Source organism: Chiloscyllium punctatum, chromosome 2 (genome assembly GCF_047496795.1).
Source record: "Chiloscyllium punctatum isolate Juve2018m chromosome 2, sChiPun1.3, whole genome shotgun sequence".
Taxonomy (NCBI): Eukaryota; Metazoa; Chordata; class Chondrichthyes; order Orectolobiformes; family Hemiscylliidae; genus Chiloscyllium; species Chiloscyllium punctatum.
In genome coordinates, this window is record NC_092740.1 from 112181956 (window position 1) to 112198530 (window position 16575).

The 16575-nt window shown below is 38.7% G+C and overlaps 1 protein-coding gene across 4 annotated transcripts in view; it reads right to left on the reverse strand.

Annotated features, from left to right (window-relative positions):
• LOC140487885 (lysine-specific demethylase 4C-like) overlaps window positions 1-16575 on the reverse strand; it is a 427159-nt gene that overhangs the window by 6165 nt on the left and 404419 nt on the right. For all 4 annotated transcript variants that reach the window (XM_072587280.1, XM_072587271.1, XM_072587299.1 and 1 more), the window contains one exon: window positions 7119-7211. In XM_072587280.1, the coding sequence (XP_072443381.1) occupies window positions 7119-7211 (93 nt within the window). The remainder of the gene's footprint in view (window positions 1-7118; window positions 7212-16575) is intronic.

Below are 16575 nucleotides of genomic sequence, written 5' to 3' on the forward strand. Positions count from 1 at the left end.
TCAGATAGATACCTTTATCTTTTCTATTCCCTGGCTGAATTCACCAATCAAATATGTTGCCCAAGGCAAGACACACATTTCCTACTTCTTTTGTCAAAGGCAAGTGCAAGGTTGTGTTAAACAATCTTTTACAGTGACATTAATCAGTCAAAACAAATATTACACAAGTTGTTACAATTTTCTTCTTGTTTGCAGGCCTTTGTTACTGCATAGAACAAAGGAAGCTACGATTGCATATTTTTATCACTATCACGCCATGCAACTAGGTCGCTCTATAACTAGCTCTACAAAATGGAACTGCAATGTGAGCTAATCATTTACACTAGTAGCCTATTGGATGTAGGAATGGATAACAATGTAATGGATAAAGAAGAATAAGATGAATTCTGGAAATGAATAAGCTTAAAATGATGAATTGATAGATTGCATCAGTGGCATTGTTGGCAGAAAATAGCATATGTGCACATGGTCTGTTACAGACTGGCAACATGCGACGAATGACATCCTGCAGGAATTTGTGCTGGAATCTCAACATTTTTCAATTAAGACATTGCCATAAATTGTATGTATTAAATATACAGATGACACAAATATAGGTAGAAAGGCATGTTGTGAAGAAAACACAATGATGCGGAATTAGGAATACTAAGTATCATGCGAAGTTATTCAGTTTCGCAGGGGAAAAAAGGAAAGCACTACTTCAATGGAGAATGACTACTGAGATGCAGAGGAATCTAGCATGACTTTCAAAATGTTAGTATGCAGAATAAGCACAGAATCAAGAAAGCTACTGGGGTCCTGGGCCTTATAATAAGAGGGATCAAACATAAAAACAAGATTGTTATACTTACTGGGTATTGCTGAGACCACACTTGAAATACTGTGTGCTTTGGTTTCCTTATTTCAGGAAGGATGCAAATGTATGGATGGGGCTAAAGAGATTTTCTTGATTGATACTAGATAGCTCTCCCAATTTTGGTACTAGCCTCCTAGGTGTCAGTAAGGAAAACTTTGAGGGTTCATGAAGACTGTTTGTGTCATTGTTTTTCTGGTGCCTACATCATTGCCAGATAGTCTACCCAGTTTCATTTCTTTATTAAGAGTTTCTACCGATTGATACAACTGAGTGGCTGGATGGGCCATTTCAGAGGACACTTGTGAGTCAACCACATTGCTGTCGATCTGCAGTCACATGTAGATCAGACTAAGTGAGGATAGCAGATTTCATTCTCCAATTACATAAGTGAAGCTGAACTATAACCAAAGCATGAGGACATCCCCCTCCATAGATGCAATATTAGTGAATGATTATGGCAACTATCATAGGCAAAGAAAATTACTCATATTGAATGACTGGGCAACAATTTCTTAATCTTAACTATTTCTTAAGTTCCACATTCCTACAGATGACATGTACCACTTTAGAAAAAATGAACAGAGAGGAGTATGAATACACCTTGCAATTTCACATCATCTTGTATTATAATCACCTGCATGAACTAGTAATTCCATCCATTGTACCCATGTACGGTTAATTTGGTAACATGAAGATTGAGTGACTGACGTTCTACATATCCATGAAGCTAGGTTAAAGAACTGCTATAAGGACAGTTGGTCCCTGGCAAGGCTATTTCAATTTTCTAATCTTATTAATGGCACTGGGGAAAGATGCCAAGCTGAGAAAAACAGCTTAGCACAGGGAGAGGTTACACAGACTGCCGTGTGCTTCCCGGTAACTTGGTCAGTCTCTAACCTGTCCCATCAACCAGAAAAACTGCACAGCATGGCCAGGCTGAAGGTGAAGTTAGTAAAAACTAAATGATAAAGACTCACATTAGTTAGGGACGGGAATGAAATACTTTATGGCAATAAAGGTCTTAAAGTGCATAAATTGCTACAAAAGTGAAAGTACTTTCAGCTGCTTAAAGTTGTGTGAACAGACATTTTGATCTTTATAAAAGAAGGCAATGCATTGTTTAAAAGAAGAGTTTTAACGTAATTTTCCAAGTAGAATTGGCATGTAGAAATTGAGTCCTGAAATGCCTTTTTCATATATCTGTGAATAATTTGCTGGGCTTCAAAAAACAACTGTTAAAAAGAATATTTGCAGCAGTTAACTTCTTGGATTTCATCATAATCACTGAATGATTAGTGAAGTCTATGAATAGAGCAATTGTAAATTGTTACAAATAAATAAATACAACAAGAATTAAGAACAGAGGTAATCCACTTAGCCCTTCAAACCTGCTCCACCACTCGATAAGGTCGTGTCTGATTTGAGTTCCAAATTCCATGTTTCCATCAATCCCTAATGACCTTAGATTCCCCTGTCTGTCAAGAAACTACAAGAAAGTGAGGACTGCAGATGGTCTAGATCAGAGCTGAAGAGTGTGGTACTGCAAAAGCACAGCCGGTCAGGCAGCACCCAAGAAGCAAGAGAATCAACATTTTGAGCTCAAGCCCTTCATCAGGAATGAGACCTGTGGGTCAGGGCTGAGACATAAATACTCACAGAATCATACCTTTCAGACAAGGGCCCAGACACCATAATCACCAGAAGTGGTGGCACAGTGGTATATGTCTGGAGGGAGTTACTCTGGGGAGTTCACAACATTGACACTGGAACCTATGAAGTCTCATGGCTTCAGGTTAAACATGGGCAAGGAAACCTCCAGCTGATTGCCATGTACTGTTTCCTTCCTTGGCTGATTAATCAAATACTCCTCCACATTAAACAAGCACTCAGGGTCGTCAAGACACAAAATGTACTTCGGATGGAGGATTGATCTAGTCAGGTCCTAAAGGACATTATTTCTGAACTAAATCTGTGGCATGTGGTGAGGGAATCTAACAAGAAGGAAAAACATACTTGACCAAATCCTTATCAATCTGTAGGCACCAGATGTATTTGCCCATGAGAGTATTGATAGAGTGACCACTATACAGTCTTCTTGGAGATAAAATCCTGCCTTCGCACTTAGAATATCGTCCATCACATTCAGAATACCCTCAATCATGCTGTGTGGCACTATTACCATACTAAATGGGACAGACTTCAGATTGATCTAGCAACTCAAGACTGGGCATCCATGATGCGCTGTGGGCTATCAACAGCATCAGAATTGTATTCCAGCACAACCTGCAACCTCATAGCTTGCATCATCCACTCAACCATTACCATCAAGTCTGTGAATCAACTTTTGTTCAATGGAGAATACAGGAGGAAATACCAGGAGCTGCTCCGGACATACCTAAAAATGAGGTGTCAACCTGATGAAGCTACCAAACAGGATTTCTTGCATGCTAAGGTGCATAAGCAGCAAGTGATTGACAGAGCTAAGTGATTTCATAATCAAGGCATCACACTAAGCTCTGCAATCCTGCCACATCCAGTCATGAAAGCTGGTGGACAATTAAAGAACTCACTGGATGAGGTGCCTCCAACATCTCAGTGCATGAGATAATGCTGAAATACTGATAGCAATCTTCAGCTGGAAGTGCCAAGTGGATGATCCTTCATCTCCAATTCCTTCAGTGGTCGCCAACATCCCAGATATCAGTCTCAAGTCAATTTGATTCTCCTCACACATTATCAAGAAATAGTTGGAACCACTGGATACACCAAAGTTTACAGACTCTGACAGCATTCCAGCAATAGTAGTGAATACTTATGCACCAGAACTTGCTGATCCTTTAGCCAAGATCTTTCACTCCAGTCATAACACTGGTTCTACTCGACAAGGTGGAAAACTGCCCACGTATATCCTATACACAAAGGAGAACAAATACAACCCTGCCAATTACCACTTCATCAGTCTACTTTCAATCAGTAAAGTGATGGAAGATGTCATCAACAGTGCTATGAAGCAGCACCTTCCTAGCAATAATGTGCTGAGTGGGTTCCACCAAGGTCACGCAGCTCCTGACCTCATTACAACCTTGGTTCAAACAATGAACAGAAGAGCTGAATTCCTGAGGTGAGATTAACAACTCTTGACAACAAAGCTGCATGCTACCAAGTATGTCACCAAAGAGATCTCATAAAATTGGAGCTATTGTGTAACAGGGGGCAAATCAGTCATTTTAACTCCAGGACATCTCTGAAGAAGTTCCTTGAGGTAGTGCCTTCGGCCCAAGCATTCAGCTGCTCATTCCCTCCATCGTAAGGTCAGAAGTGTGGATGTTCACCATTGATTGAACAATTTTCAGCACCATTCATGACTCCTCAGACACTGAAAGCATTCGTGTTCAAATGCAGCAAGACCTGGTACAACATTTAGGCTTGGGTTGACAAGTGGCAAGTAACATTTGGGTCACACAATTACCAGGTAATGACCATCTCCGATAAGAGACGATTTAACCACTGTCCTTTTACATTCAATGGTGTTACCATCACTGAATTCCCACCTATCAACATCCTGAGGATTACCCTTGAGCAGAAACCCATGTTGATTTGCCACATAAATACATTGGCAACAAGAGCAAGTCAGAGGCTAGGAAAATTGCGGTGACCATCTCAACTCCTGATTCCTCAAATCCTGTCCATATTCTGCAAGGAACACACCAGGACTCTTTCCAGCCCCTCTTCCTCCCTCCCATTCCGCCTACCAACCCCTTCCTTTTTGCTACCAATGGGATTCATTCCTCACATCGACCAACCAGGCCGTAACCTCTACCTGCGTTCAGCCATCCCTACCTCACCACCCCTTCCCTCTCCCCACCCAAAACTCTCTCCCAATCCGCCACCCCTTTATTTGCAACTCCCCTTACACCCAACCCCAGTCCTGAAGGGTTACACCCAAAACGTTGACTTCTCCACCTCTTGGTGCTGCCTGGCTTGCTGCGTTCTTCCAGCCTCCTGCTTGTCTACCTTAGATTCCAACATCTGCAGTTTTTTTGTCTCTATCAAAGTCAATGGAGTTGCTTTATGTTTGTAACCACTCATTGAATTCCACTGGTTGAGAATAGTGTGGATTAATACCATACAGAATTTGAAAATGTATTCATTGACACTGAACACTTTCATGAGGTCACTGACCCTCTGATGGCACTGCCTCCAAGGCGTTTTGAATCCTGCTTTTGATTCCCATAAGCATCCACGCCCACTCCCTTTTGATCATGTGTCTAGAAGGCCACCTTATCGACACCAAAAGCCTGATATTCCTTTCCCCCTGCTCTACCAACACCTTGAATGGAGTGTTTAAAAACCATGTCTCCTATCACTATTTCTTACCTCGAATTTTACTTTTATTATTCTCAGCACCTGCACCTGTCACAGTAAACTTCTCCTTTAAGCGGTACAGGCCAGCTTTAAGTGGTATTAGGTGGTTACATTTTCTGACCCTTGTTGCTGCACGCAGCCAATGAAACACTGCATGGAGTTGGCATGGTAAATGCAGGAATACGGGGATATTGTGGGGACGTAGAAGTGGATGGGATGCGCTTCAGAGAGTTAGTGCAGACTCGATGGGCTGAATTGCCTCCATCTACACTGTAGGGATTCTACAATTCTGTGATATTTAGTCCACAGTGTTGAAAGAAACTCGTAAGGATATTTACAAGCATGGACAAATATAGTTAAGCAAATCTGGAGTGGGATTTATTAATAGATTAGAAATAGATTAAGTCCATATTTGAAAACTTCACTAAACAAATACTGTAGTCTTACTTATTAAAATAATAGTTTTCAGATTTTTTAAAATAATAGGTTATCAGTGGTAAACCTGAGAATTTATCTATAAAAACATCTAGTTGACAGCAGTTAAAGCAACACGAGTGACAACCTAACCCGACTGTGATTTACCCCAAGACAGTGAAAACCTGAGGGGCTTTCAAAAATAAATTGGAAGATTACCAATTTGCTTAAAGTGTGATTTCAATGGTTAGAAATGAGAGAGATTGTCAGGGTGTGGTTGGGAAGGACACAGTTATGGAGTGAGGCTCCATAGACCTCAGTGCTTGTTCAACTGTGGTTCCTGACTTCTATCCTTCACTAGTGGATTCCAAAACGCAGTGGAACTTAGTTAGATTACGCCAACGCTTCTCAACCAGTTCTATAGGTGAGTCATGATGGTCATCAAGGTGGACCCTCAAGAAATGACATGCTTACCAATAAAATGCAACCACAGACTTCCCAGTAATGACTGAATCATTGTTTTACTTTATTTTTCTTTACAATTTCGCAATAAAGTGTATTCTCAACAAGATCATTGCAATTCATGATGTCCTTAAACATTTCCATTAATGGTTAACAGAATACTAAACTGCATGTAAATGTAAAAATACATCCCTTGGAGAAGTGTTTTATTAAATCAGATCGGGACCAAGACTTTTTGACAAAATGGTTGATGGTACCACACCAAGAGAATTAAATGAGGCAGCCACAAACCACAGAATGAGTTAAATGAAATATGAGTGAGCTGAATGATGGCAGTTAAAATTTGAAGCAGTCAAGCACATAGCAAAGAAAATAAGCAACATGTATATTTTGTGAAGCATCTTCATGGGAGCTAGAGTGAATGCAAAGGAGACCAGGGCTGCCATCTGACTTAATGCTTAATATGCCCAGTGCAGTATTAACTAACACAATCAATTTAGTGACAATTTTATGACCAACAGCAGCATGCAAGTCAGTGGGAGATGTGGTCAAGCTGCACAGTATTCTTCTTCTATTATATCTTAAGTACTACGTCCAGCTGTGGCTGCAGAGACACAAGGAAGACATGTATAAAGCTGACAAAGGACTGATCCTTTGTTCAAGCTACAGGGAAAGGCAGGTCTTTTCAACTTAGAAAGGATCTTATAGTGCCACCTCACAATGGTAAGTGACATGGACTAGGGTAATTTGGAATGCTACTTTAAATTGAGTTAAACGGTTTAGGGCAAGGGAAAATCAATTGAGGTGAGTGAAAGGTAAATTTAGGATTGATATCAGGTGGTTCTTAATAGAATGACTGATCAACAGAAGGCATTAGACGCAATAGACCAATGTGGGCAGCGCAAGACTGTTTTGGATTGATGCATGAGGTTGGGCCAAATGACCTTATCCATCCATAAGCATGTTATGAAAAATGGTACATGTAAAATGTGTCAAAATATTTCACAAGCAGTGTACTTACAAGGCGAGATTTGACCCGTTTTGGTAGCTCTTCATCTAGTGTATAAACATCGTCACGTTTTACTACAAGTTGGGAACCATCTTCAAACTCAACCTAAAAATCAATTTTCAGAACCATTATTACACTGATGAAGTCAACAGAATATACAAATAATACTACAGTTACTAAATGTATACAGGTACTAATGGTGTAGATTGGGACAATGAGATTGGTAATAGTACTTTAAAAAAATAATTCCTATCATCTTTTGGATTATTTCTTAGAGGATAAACAGGGCACAGGCTATCCCTAGTATTGTGACATGAAACAGGATCAACCAATAGCCTCATGGTAAAGGAGACAGGCCACAGTGATCAGAATGTGATAAATATTTTATTTTCATTTTGACAAGGAGAAGCATAGGTCTATGACTAGTATTTTAAACTGAAATAAAGGTAACAATGAAGGCATGAACCAGGCTAAAAGGCAGGTCAGTAAAGTTGCAGTCGCATAAGTTTAAGGAGATGTTAAATAACTCAGTAAAGATTTATCTTAGTGAGAAAGAAAGGATGGCTAAATAAGGAGTTAAGGATAGCTTTAAATTGATAAAGACACTATAAGTGTGCAAAATTTAGTCATACATCAGAGGGCTGAACAGATTTTAACAGCCTGCAAATAATGACTAAAACCATGATAAAGAGGCAAAAGGCAAAATATGATTAAAAAGCTGAACAGTAAAATAAAGAGAGAAAGCAATAGTTTCTACATGTACTACATTTGAATAGGAAAATTGTAACAGAAATGGTGAAGGCTTTAAACAGATACTTGGTGTCTTTCTTCATGGTGGAAGATTTAAAAAAAAATTTCCCAAAGATTATTGAAAATCAATAACTGATAGGGAGGGAAACATGTAAAACGATCACCAGAAAACATAATGGGAAAGCCTTTGGATTTAAGACTGTCAAGTCCCCAGGACACAGTGGCCTATACTCTCAGATCTTAAAAGAATTGGCATCACAGATAGTAGACGCATTGGTTACAATCTCCCAAAATTTGTTAGAATCTTCAAGCATTGCATTGGATGGAAAAGACCAAATTGATCATCCTTTTTGTTAGGAAAGGATTTTGGCAAAAAGCAGAGAACTATAGGCCTTTTACTCTAACACTTGTCATACGGAAAATCCTAGATCCATTATTTCCAATATTAAGGAGGTTGTAGAAGATACACAGGACATCACAATTTGATCAGACAGAGACAACATGGCTGTGTGAAAATAAAATAGTATTTAACTAAACTATCAGAGATTTTCTTTGCAAAGCAACAATTTTGGAGGACATGGGAAAACTACTAGATGTAGTATACTTGGATTTCTAAATGATGTTTGGGAAAGTATCTTATGAAATGGGGGTTACATAAGATCACATATAAAGGGTTGCTTTGCTCAGGGAAAGCAGGAATAAGTGGAGCATTTTCAGGTTGATGTGCTGTAGCTAGTGGAGTGCACAGAAGTCAATGCTAAGTCCTCATGTATTTACAATCTATATCAATGGTTGTCATTACGGGCTGATTTCATAGTAGTTAAATTTGCCATTGACATCAAGATAGGGGAGATGTAAGTTTCAAGGGAGGTACAGAGTCTATAAAGGGATATAGATAGATTAGGTGAGTGAGCAAATATTTGGTGATTGGAGTATAACATGGATAAATGTGAACTTATCTATTTCAGCAGGAAGAATACAAAAGTAATGTTGCAGTTAAATAGAGAGAGAGATTGTAGGACAGGTACAGAGAGATCTGGGTCCTGGTACATGACCCACAAGATTAATATATAGGTACAGCAAGTGATCATGAAAGCAACTAAAATGTTATTGTTTATTGTAAGGAGAATATAAGATTAGGGAAGTTTTACTGTTATTGCATAGGATGTTGGTGAGGTCACATCTGGAACACTGCACAGCTGTGGTCACCATATTTGAAAACATATAATTTCTTCAGAAACAGTTCAGAGTAGGTTCACGCAACTCACTGTTGGGATGAGGGGTAATCTTAGGAAGAATGGGAAAACAAGTCAGGCCTATTTCCATTGGAGTTTTGATAAATGAGAGTTGATCTTAGTGAAACATACAAAATCCTGAGGGACTGGATACCTGGAGAACATTTCCGATTATGGGGGAGACTGGAACCAGAGGACTTAAAGAGATCTCCCTTTTAAAACAGATGATGGGAAATCTTTTCACAGGGAAGATCTTTAGCAGTTCAATTCTCTCCCTCAGAAGGGAACTGAAACTGGATCTGACTCAACACTGAGTTAGAGAGATTTTGGTTAGACATATGAGTCAAAGGTTAAGTGGAGCAGACAAGAAAGTGCAGCTCAGACCACAATTTTCGATTTGTATTCTCCAATCAGCAAATTCAGATACTATTCCAATTTGTGACATGTTTTATAAAGAATGGGGCAATGCATTGCAAAAGACTGCAGTTTCCTTAAAATCATAGCTTCCGATTCAAGTATTTAATTTTAGTTTTTATTAAATTCAATTGTGCCACATGCCACTCCACTTTTTAAACATTATTCTAATTTCCTTAAATTGAGACAACATAACATAGAGTCATAGAGATGTACAGCACAGAAACAGACCCTTTGGTCCAACTTATCCATGCCAACCAGATATCCCAACCCAACCTAGTCCCACCTGCCAGCACCTGGCCCATATCCCTCCAAACCCTTCCTATTCATATACCCATCCAGATGCCTTTTAAATGTTGCAATTGTACCAGCCTCCACCACTTCCTCTGGCAGCTCTTTGTATACATATTCCACCCTCAGTGAAAACATTACCCCTTAGGTCTCTTTTATATTTTTCCATTCTCACCCTAAACCTATACCCTATAGTTCTGGACTCCCCACCCCAGAAAAAAGACTTTGTCTATTTACCCTATCCATGCCCCACATGATTTTATAAACCTCTATGAGGTCACTCCTCAGCCTCCGACACTCCAGGGAAAACAACTCTAGCCTACTCAACCTCTCCCTATAGCTCAAATCCTCCAACCCTGGTAACATCTTTGTAAAACTTTTCTAAACCCTTTCAAGTTTCACAACATCTTTCCAACAGAAAGGAAACCAGAATTGCATGCAATATTCCAACAGTGGCCTAACCAATGTCCTGTACAGCCGCAACATGACCTCCCAACTTCTGTACTCAATACTCCAACCAATAAAGGAAAGCATGCCAAACGCTTTCTTCACTATCCTCTCTACCTGCGACTCCACTTTCAAGGAGCTATGAACCTGCACTCCACGTCTTTTTGTTCAGCAACACTCCCGAGGACCTTACCATTAAGTGTATAAGTGCTGTTAAGATTTGCTTTCCCAAAATACAGCACCTCACATTTACCTAAATTAAACTCCATCTGCCACTTCTCAGCCCATTGGCCCATCTGGTCCAGATCCAATTGTAATCTGAGGTAACCTTCTTCACTATCCACTACACCTCCAATTTTGGTGTCATCTGCAAACTTACTAACTATACCTCTTATGCTCACGTCAAAATCATTTATATACATGATGAAAAGTAGTGGACCCAGCACCAATCCTTGTGGCACTCCACTGGTCACAGGCCTCTAGTCTGAAAAACAACACTCCACCACCAGCCTCTGTCTTCTACCTTTGAGCCAGTTCTGTATCCAAATGGCTAGTTCTCCCTGTATTCCATGAGATTGAACTTTAATAACCAGTCTCCCATGGGAACCCTTGTCAAATACCTTACTGAAGTCCATATAGATCACATCTACTGCTCTGCCCTCATCAATCCTCTTTGTTACTTCTTCAAAAAACTCAAAGTTTGTGAGACATGATTTCTCACGCATAAAGCCATGTTGACTATTCCTAATCAGTCCTTGCCTTTCCAAATACTTGTACATCCTGTCCCTCAGGATTCCCTCCAATAACTTGTCAACCACTGACCATCAGGCTCACTGGCCTATAGTTCCCTGGCTTGTCCTTAAACAGTGGCACATTTGCCAACCTCCAGACTTCCAGCACCTCACCTGTGACTATTGATGTTACAAATATCTCAGCAAGAGGCCCAGCAATCACTTCTCTAGCTTCCCACAGAGTTCTAGAGTACACCTGATCAGGTCCTGAGGACTTATCCACTTTAATGCATTTCAAGACATCCAATACTTCCTCCTCTGTAATATGGACATTTTTCAAGATGTCACTGTGTATTTCCCAACATTCTATACCTTCCATGTGCTTTTCCCAGTAAAGACTGATGCAAAATACTCATTTAGTATCTGCCCCCATCTCCTGTGGCTCCACACAAAGGCCGCCTTGCTGATCTTTGAGGGGCCCTATTCTCTCCCTTGTTACCCTTTTGTCTTTAATGTATTTGTAAAAATCCTTTGGATTCTCTTTAACTCTATTTGCCAAAGCTATCTCATATCCCCTTTTTGACCTCCTGATTTCTCTCTTAAGTATACTCATATTGCTTTTATACTCTTCAAAGGATTCACTCGATCTATCCTGTCTATACCGGACATATGCTTCCTTCTTTTTCTTAACCAAACCCTCTATTTCTTTAGTCATCCAGCATTCCCTCTACCTATCAGTCTTTCCTTTCACCCTAACAGGAATATACTTTCTCTGGACTCTTGTTATCTCATTTCTGAAGGCTTCCCATTTTCTAGCCGTCCCTTTACCTGTGAACATCTGTGTCCATCAGCTTTTGAATATTCTTGCCTAATATCATCAAAATTGGCCTTTCTCCAATTTAGAACTTCAACTTTTGGATCTGGTCAGTTCTTTTCCATCACTATTTTAAAACTAATAGAATTATGATCGCTGGCTTCTAACTGCTCCCCCACTGACACCTGTCACCCGCCCTGCCTTATTTCCCAAGAGTAGGTCAAGTTTTGCACCTTCTCTAGTAGGTACATCCACATACTGAATCAGAAAATTTTCTTGTACACACTTCTAAATTCCTCTCCATCTAAACCCTTAACACTATGGCTGTCCGAGTCTATGTTTGCAAAGTTAAAATCCCCTACCATAACCACCCTATTATTCTTACAGATAGCTGAGATCTCCTTGCAAATTTGTTTCTCAATTTCCCTCTGACTATTAGGGGGTCTATAATACAATCCCAATAAGGTGATCATGCCTTTCTTATTTCTCAGTTCCATCCAAATAGCTTCACTGGATGTATTTCCGGGAATATCCTCCCTAAGTACAGCAGTAATGCTATCCCTTATGAAAAGTGCCACTCCCCCTCCTCTCTTGCCTCCCTTTCTGTCCTTCCTGTAGCATTCGTATCCTGGAACAGTAAGCTGTCAGTCCTGTCCATCGTTGAGCCATTTTTTCGTAATTGCTATGATATCCCAGTCCCATGTTCCTAACCATGCCCTGAGTTCGTCTGCCTTCCCTGTTAGGCCTCTTGCATTGAAATAAATCCAGTTTAATTTATCAGTCCGATCTTGTTCTCTGCTTTGTCCCTGCCTACCCTGACCATTTTACTTGCCTTTGTTCACAACTGTACCAGTCTCAGATTGAAATCTTTCCTCACCATCTCCTGAAGTCCCACACTCCCAACTTATTAGTTTAAATCCTCCCGAGCAGCTCCAGTAATTCTCCCTGCCAGTATATTAGTCCCCTTCCAACTTAGGTGCAATCCGTCCTTCTTATGCAGGTCACATCTACCCCAAAACAGCTTCCAATGATCCAAAAATGTGAATCCTTCTCCCGACCACCAGCTCCTCAGCCATGCATCTTAACTAAATGAAATAAGTCACATGAAACAAACCTTACATTATTTTCTCAAATATCTGTAGTTCAAACTATTTGTCTCTTACAAGCTAAGTTACAGTATCTACTGCTTTGAAACAAAAGAACAAGTACATCTGATGAAAAAAATTAGATGTCAGCCAACGATTTCAAATAAAAATTGACTATATTGGACAACATGCAACAAATCTGTGAAGACCTGTAAAAACCTTTGTTAAAGCTGATGTTTTTCACAACATGTCAGCTTTATTTCAGATTATTTTTCCTGTTTTTCATTCATTGATTGTCAGTGTTACTGGCTAGGCCAGTACTGATTGTCCATCCCTAACTACTGAGAGGGCAGTTAAGAGTCAGTTGGAGTCACATGCGTGGCAGACCAAGTAAGAGTGCTGGTATCTTCCCTATCAGACATCAGTCAGCCTTTTCACAATTGACAATGGTTTCATAGTCACCTTAATTCCAGATTTTTACTGAACTCAAATTCTACCATTTGCTATGGTGGGGATTCAAAGCCAGTTTCCCAAAACATTACTTGAGCCTCTCAATGAATAATCATGCAATAATACTACTAGGCCACCATCTCCCTCTTAAGTACATATGCTTGAATTCTTGGTTTATTTACTGAGGTTAGGTGATCAAGAGAACACAAATGCTTCTATCCAGTAAATCATATTATATGCAAGCAAATGATAAACTTCATGAGGGAGTCTTATTAAGCAGGTGCATATACTTTCCTTACTATTTACACACAAAGTAGAAGTGGTATGGACAGAGATGGAGGTTGTTTTACTGAAAAATTAAAACTGTTTCAGAAACTGAACCATCTGCATATTTTTGCAAATTGATTCCTAAATCTGATTAAATCTCTACAAACTTTGCCCTTCTCCAACATTTTACTTTTAAATAATATTCTGGATTAATATTTTAAAAACATTTTGCTCCAGTGCACACCTCCACATGATCAAGTTTCAGATTACGGAAAGATTCAGAAATGTAGTAAAATATATAGTAGGCTTCATGATAATGAAATGGGCTGACATACGGTAGAAGAAATCTCCAGAAATCTGTTGCTGATTGCTACTGGTGGAATGAAAGGATGGGGGATACACAGAAGCCCAATGTCTGAGGATTTAAAATTTTGGGAGAGGGGTTAAAAAGGTTACATAGCTAGGGAAAGTTGAGTTACAGATGGGATTTAAAGATAAGAAAGAAAATGTTTGAGTTGAGACCATGGGGAATGTGGACACAATGAAGATCAGGGATGTCGGAGGTGATGGGTGAGGAGATCTTGGTGCATTGTGGAATACAGGGAACAATTCTGCCTGATGTGAAGGTACTGCACGTGGAATACCAGTTCTGGTAAAATTGGAATAGTTATGTCTTGAGGTATGGTGGAACGATTCAACAGAAGAAAAAGGGCAGAATCAATAGCTGATTCAATTATGCAAATATATAAACATACGTATAAAACGTACATAAAATGCAATTTTATTTGAACTTGTTCATTGATGTTAAACATAGTCTGAAGTTACAATAGAAAATTTGGATTTATTCGATAGACAAAATGATGTAAAGTTAGTTATATGAACTATTAAGTGGACCAGTTAGACATATTTTCAGCAAAAATGTTTTTTTCAAGAAGCTGGGGGAAATGTTCAGAAAGCTGTTTCGACTCAAGGTTGTACAAGAGATGTATGAATCTAATACAGAAAAGATGGTTTATGATAGCTGCACTAACATGAATAGGGATCCTTTGTTTATATTTATAAAATATCAACTACCAAGCAAGTTGTCCTAAGAAGTGGACAAAACATTAAAATGTTATTACTGATTTCTATCATGCTTAGATATTAGGAACCTAAAATACTTCAGAAATATCTATGTTGCTAATAAAAGGAAATGATTTTTACAAGTTTAGCATGATCACAAGTATTAGCAGCATCACTGAACTACTTGCATTGATTAGCATTATATAATTCAGTGACATTCTGCAGAGTTCTAATATATTTTATAAAACTGATCATCCAGACCAATAAACATAAATTAATATTGACAATAAATCAAGTAAGAGCTGGAATAGCGTAATTCCATAATTCGTAATTAACAATTCTTAGTCATATATGCTCACCAACATCAATGGAAATTCAACTAAATGTACTGCAAGTAAAACCACTATGTATAATTTCGCATCAAATAAAGATAACTTTTACTGCCTCATCATGAAACAAAAGGATCAACTACTTTCATGATATTAAAACATAACAAAAAACACTTGCTTCTTTTGTTTAAACAAATTTAGTCAAATGCCTTTTAATTTTGATTTCACTTTACAAAACAATTAACATGCCACAGAATGATTTTGCGGGACATAAACAAGTTTCCCACATATCAATAACATTATGTTAACTTTATTTGCTTAATTTTACTTGTGAAATAAATTATTGAACAGGATATTGCATAACTAACAAGTGCAAAATTAAACAAAAAAAAACAATGGCAGATGCTGGAAATCAGAAACATGAACAGAAATTGCTGAAAGATCTCAGGAGGTCATGCAGCACCTGTGGAGGGAAGGCAGAATTAACATTTCAGGTCCAGTGACCCTTCTTCAGTGCAAAATTAACTTGGAATTAACTTTGCAGCTTGCTTGCAATTTCAATGCATCACTGTATTCTCCACCACGTATCACACAACAAAATGCATGCAAAATAAACACATTTCTGAACAACACTTTAAACAAAACCTGCAACAATGTACCTGGTTTAGAGATAACAGCCCTTACATTTACTGTAACTTTGTGAACAGAGCACTTGCAACTTAAAAAAAATCTAAAACTATGCCAATGCTGAGAGTTAACTGTAAACTAGCCTCATTAAACTATTCTTTCCTACACTTAGACCTTGTTATCACTTATTTAGTTTTTCTTTTGTTCTGGCCTGCTATCCATAATCTTCTTGTTTATTTCCTCCTTTCATATCTCTCTCTCTGGGCTCTATCTCCACTTATCTGCTCAACTCTGCCCTTGTCTCACCTCCCCCCAACTTTGTCTTCTGCATAAATAGCACTTTTTACTATCTGCTAACAGTTCTGATGAAAAGTCACTGAACTCTGCTTTCTTCCCACAGATGCTACCAGACCTGCTGAGCTTCACCAGCAAATAGTTTTTGCTTGTTAAATTATACGTTTGGCAAAATATTATATTCCTGTGAAACACAAAATGTTAAGACATTCCAAAACCAATCTTTGTTGGATTTTTAATGCAAATTTCTGCAGCAATCCCATTTTGATCAGATTAGATTTCTAAACTTTCAACTTTCAGATATTTTGTCTGGCATTCATACACATAACTTATAATCGAGAGAGAGAGAGAAAGTTTCATGGCACTCATAGAATACTGGAAAGGCAGAATCAACAAAGATTGAAATTGTATAAAACTATCCTTTGTGTACACTAAAGACATTGCATAATCTTGACAAACCTCACACTGATTTTGTTTCAACAAAAGTTGTTGAAAGGAAGATTGTTTTTACCACTGAAAAATTTAACAGAAGAACCATAGCTCAGTCCACTCAAATGCACTGCCAGAAGCTGTTGCTAAAAGTAATATCATAATGAATCTTGTGCCCAGAAGCATTAAAAAAGGACATTACTATAAATGCCAAGATTCATAAGTTGTACACAGTACAACTTCT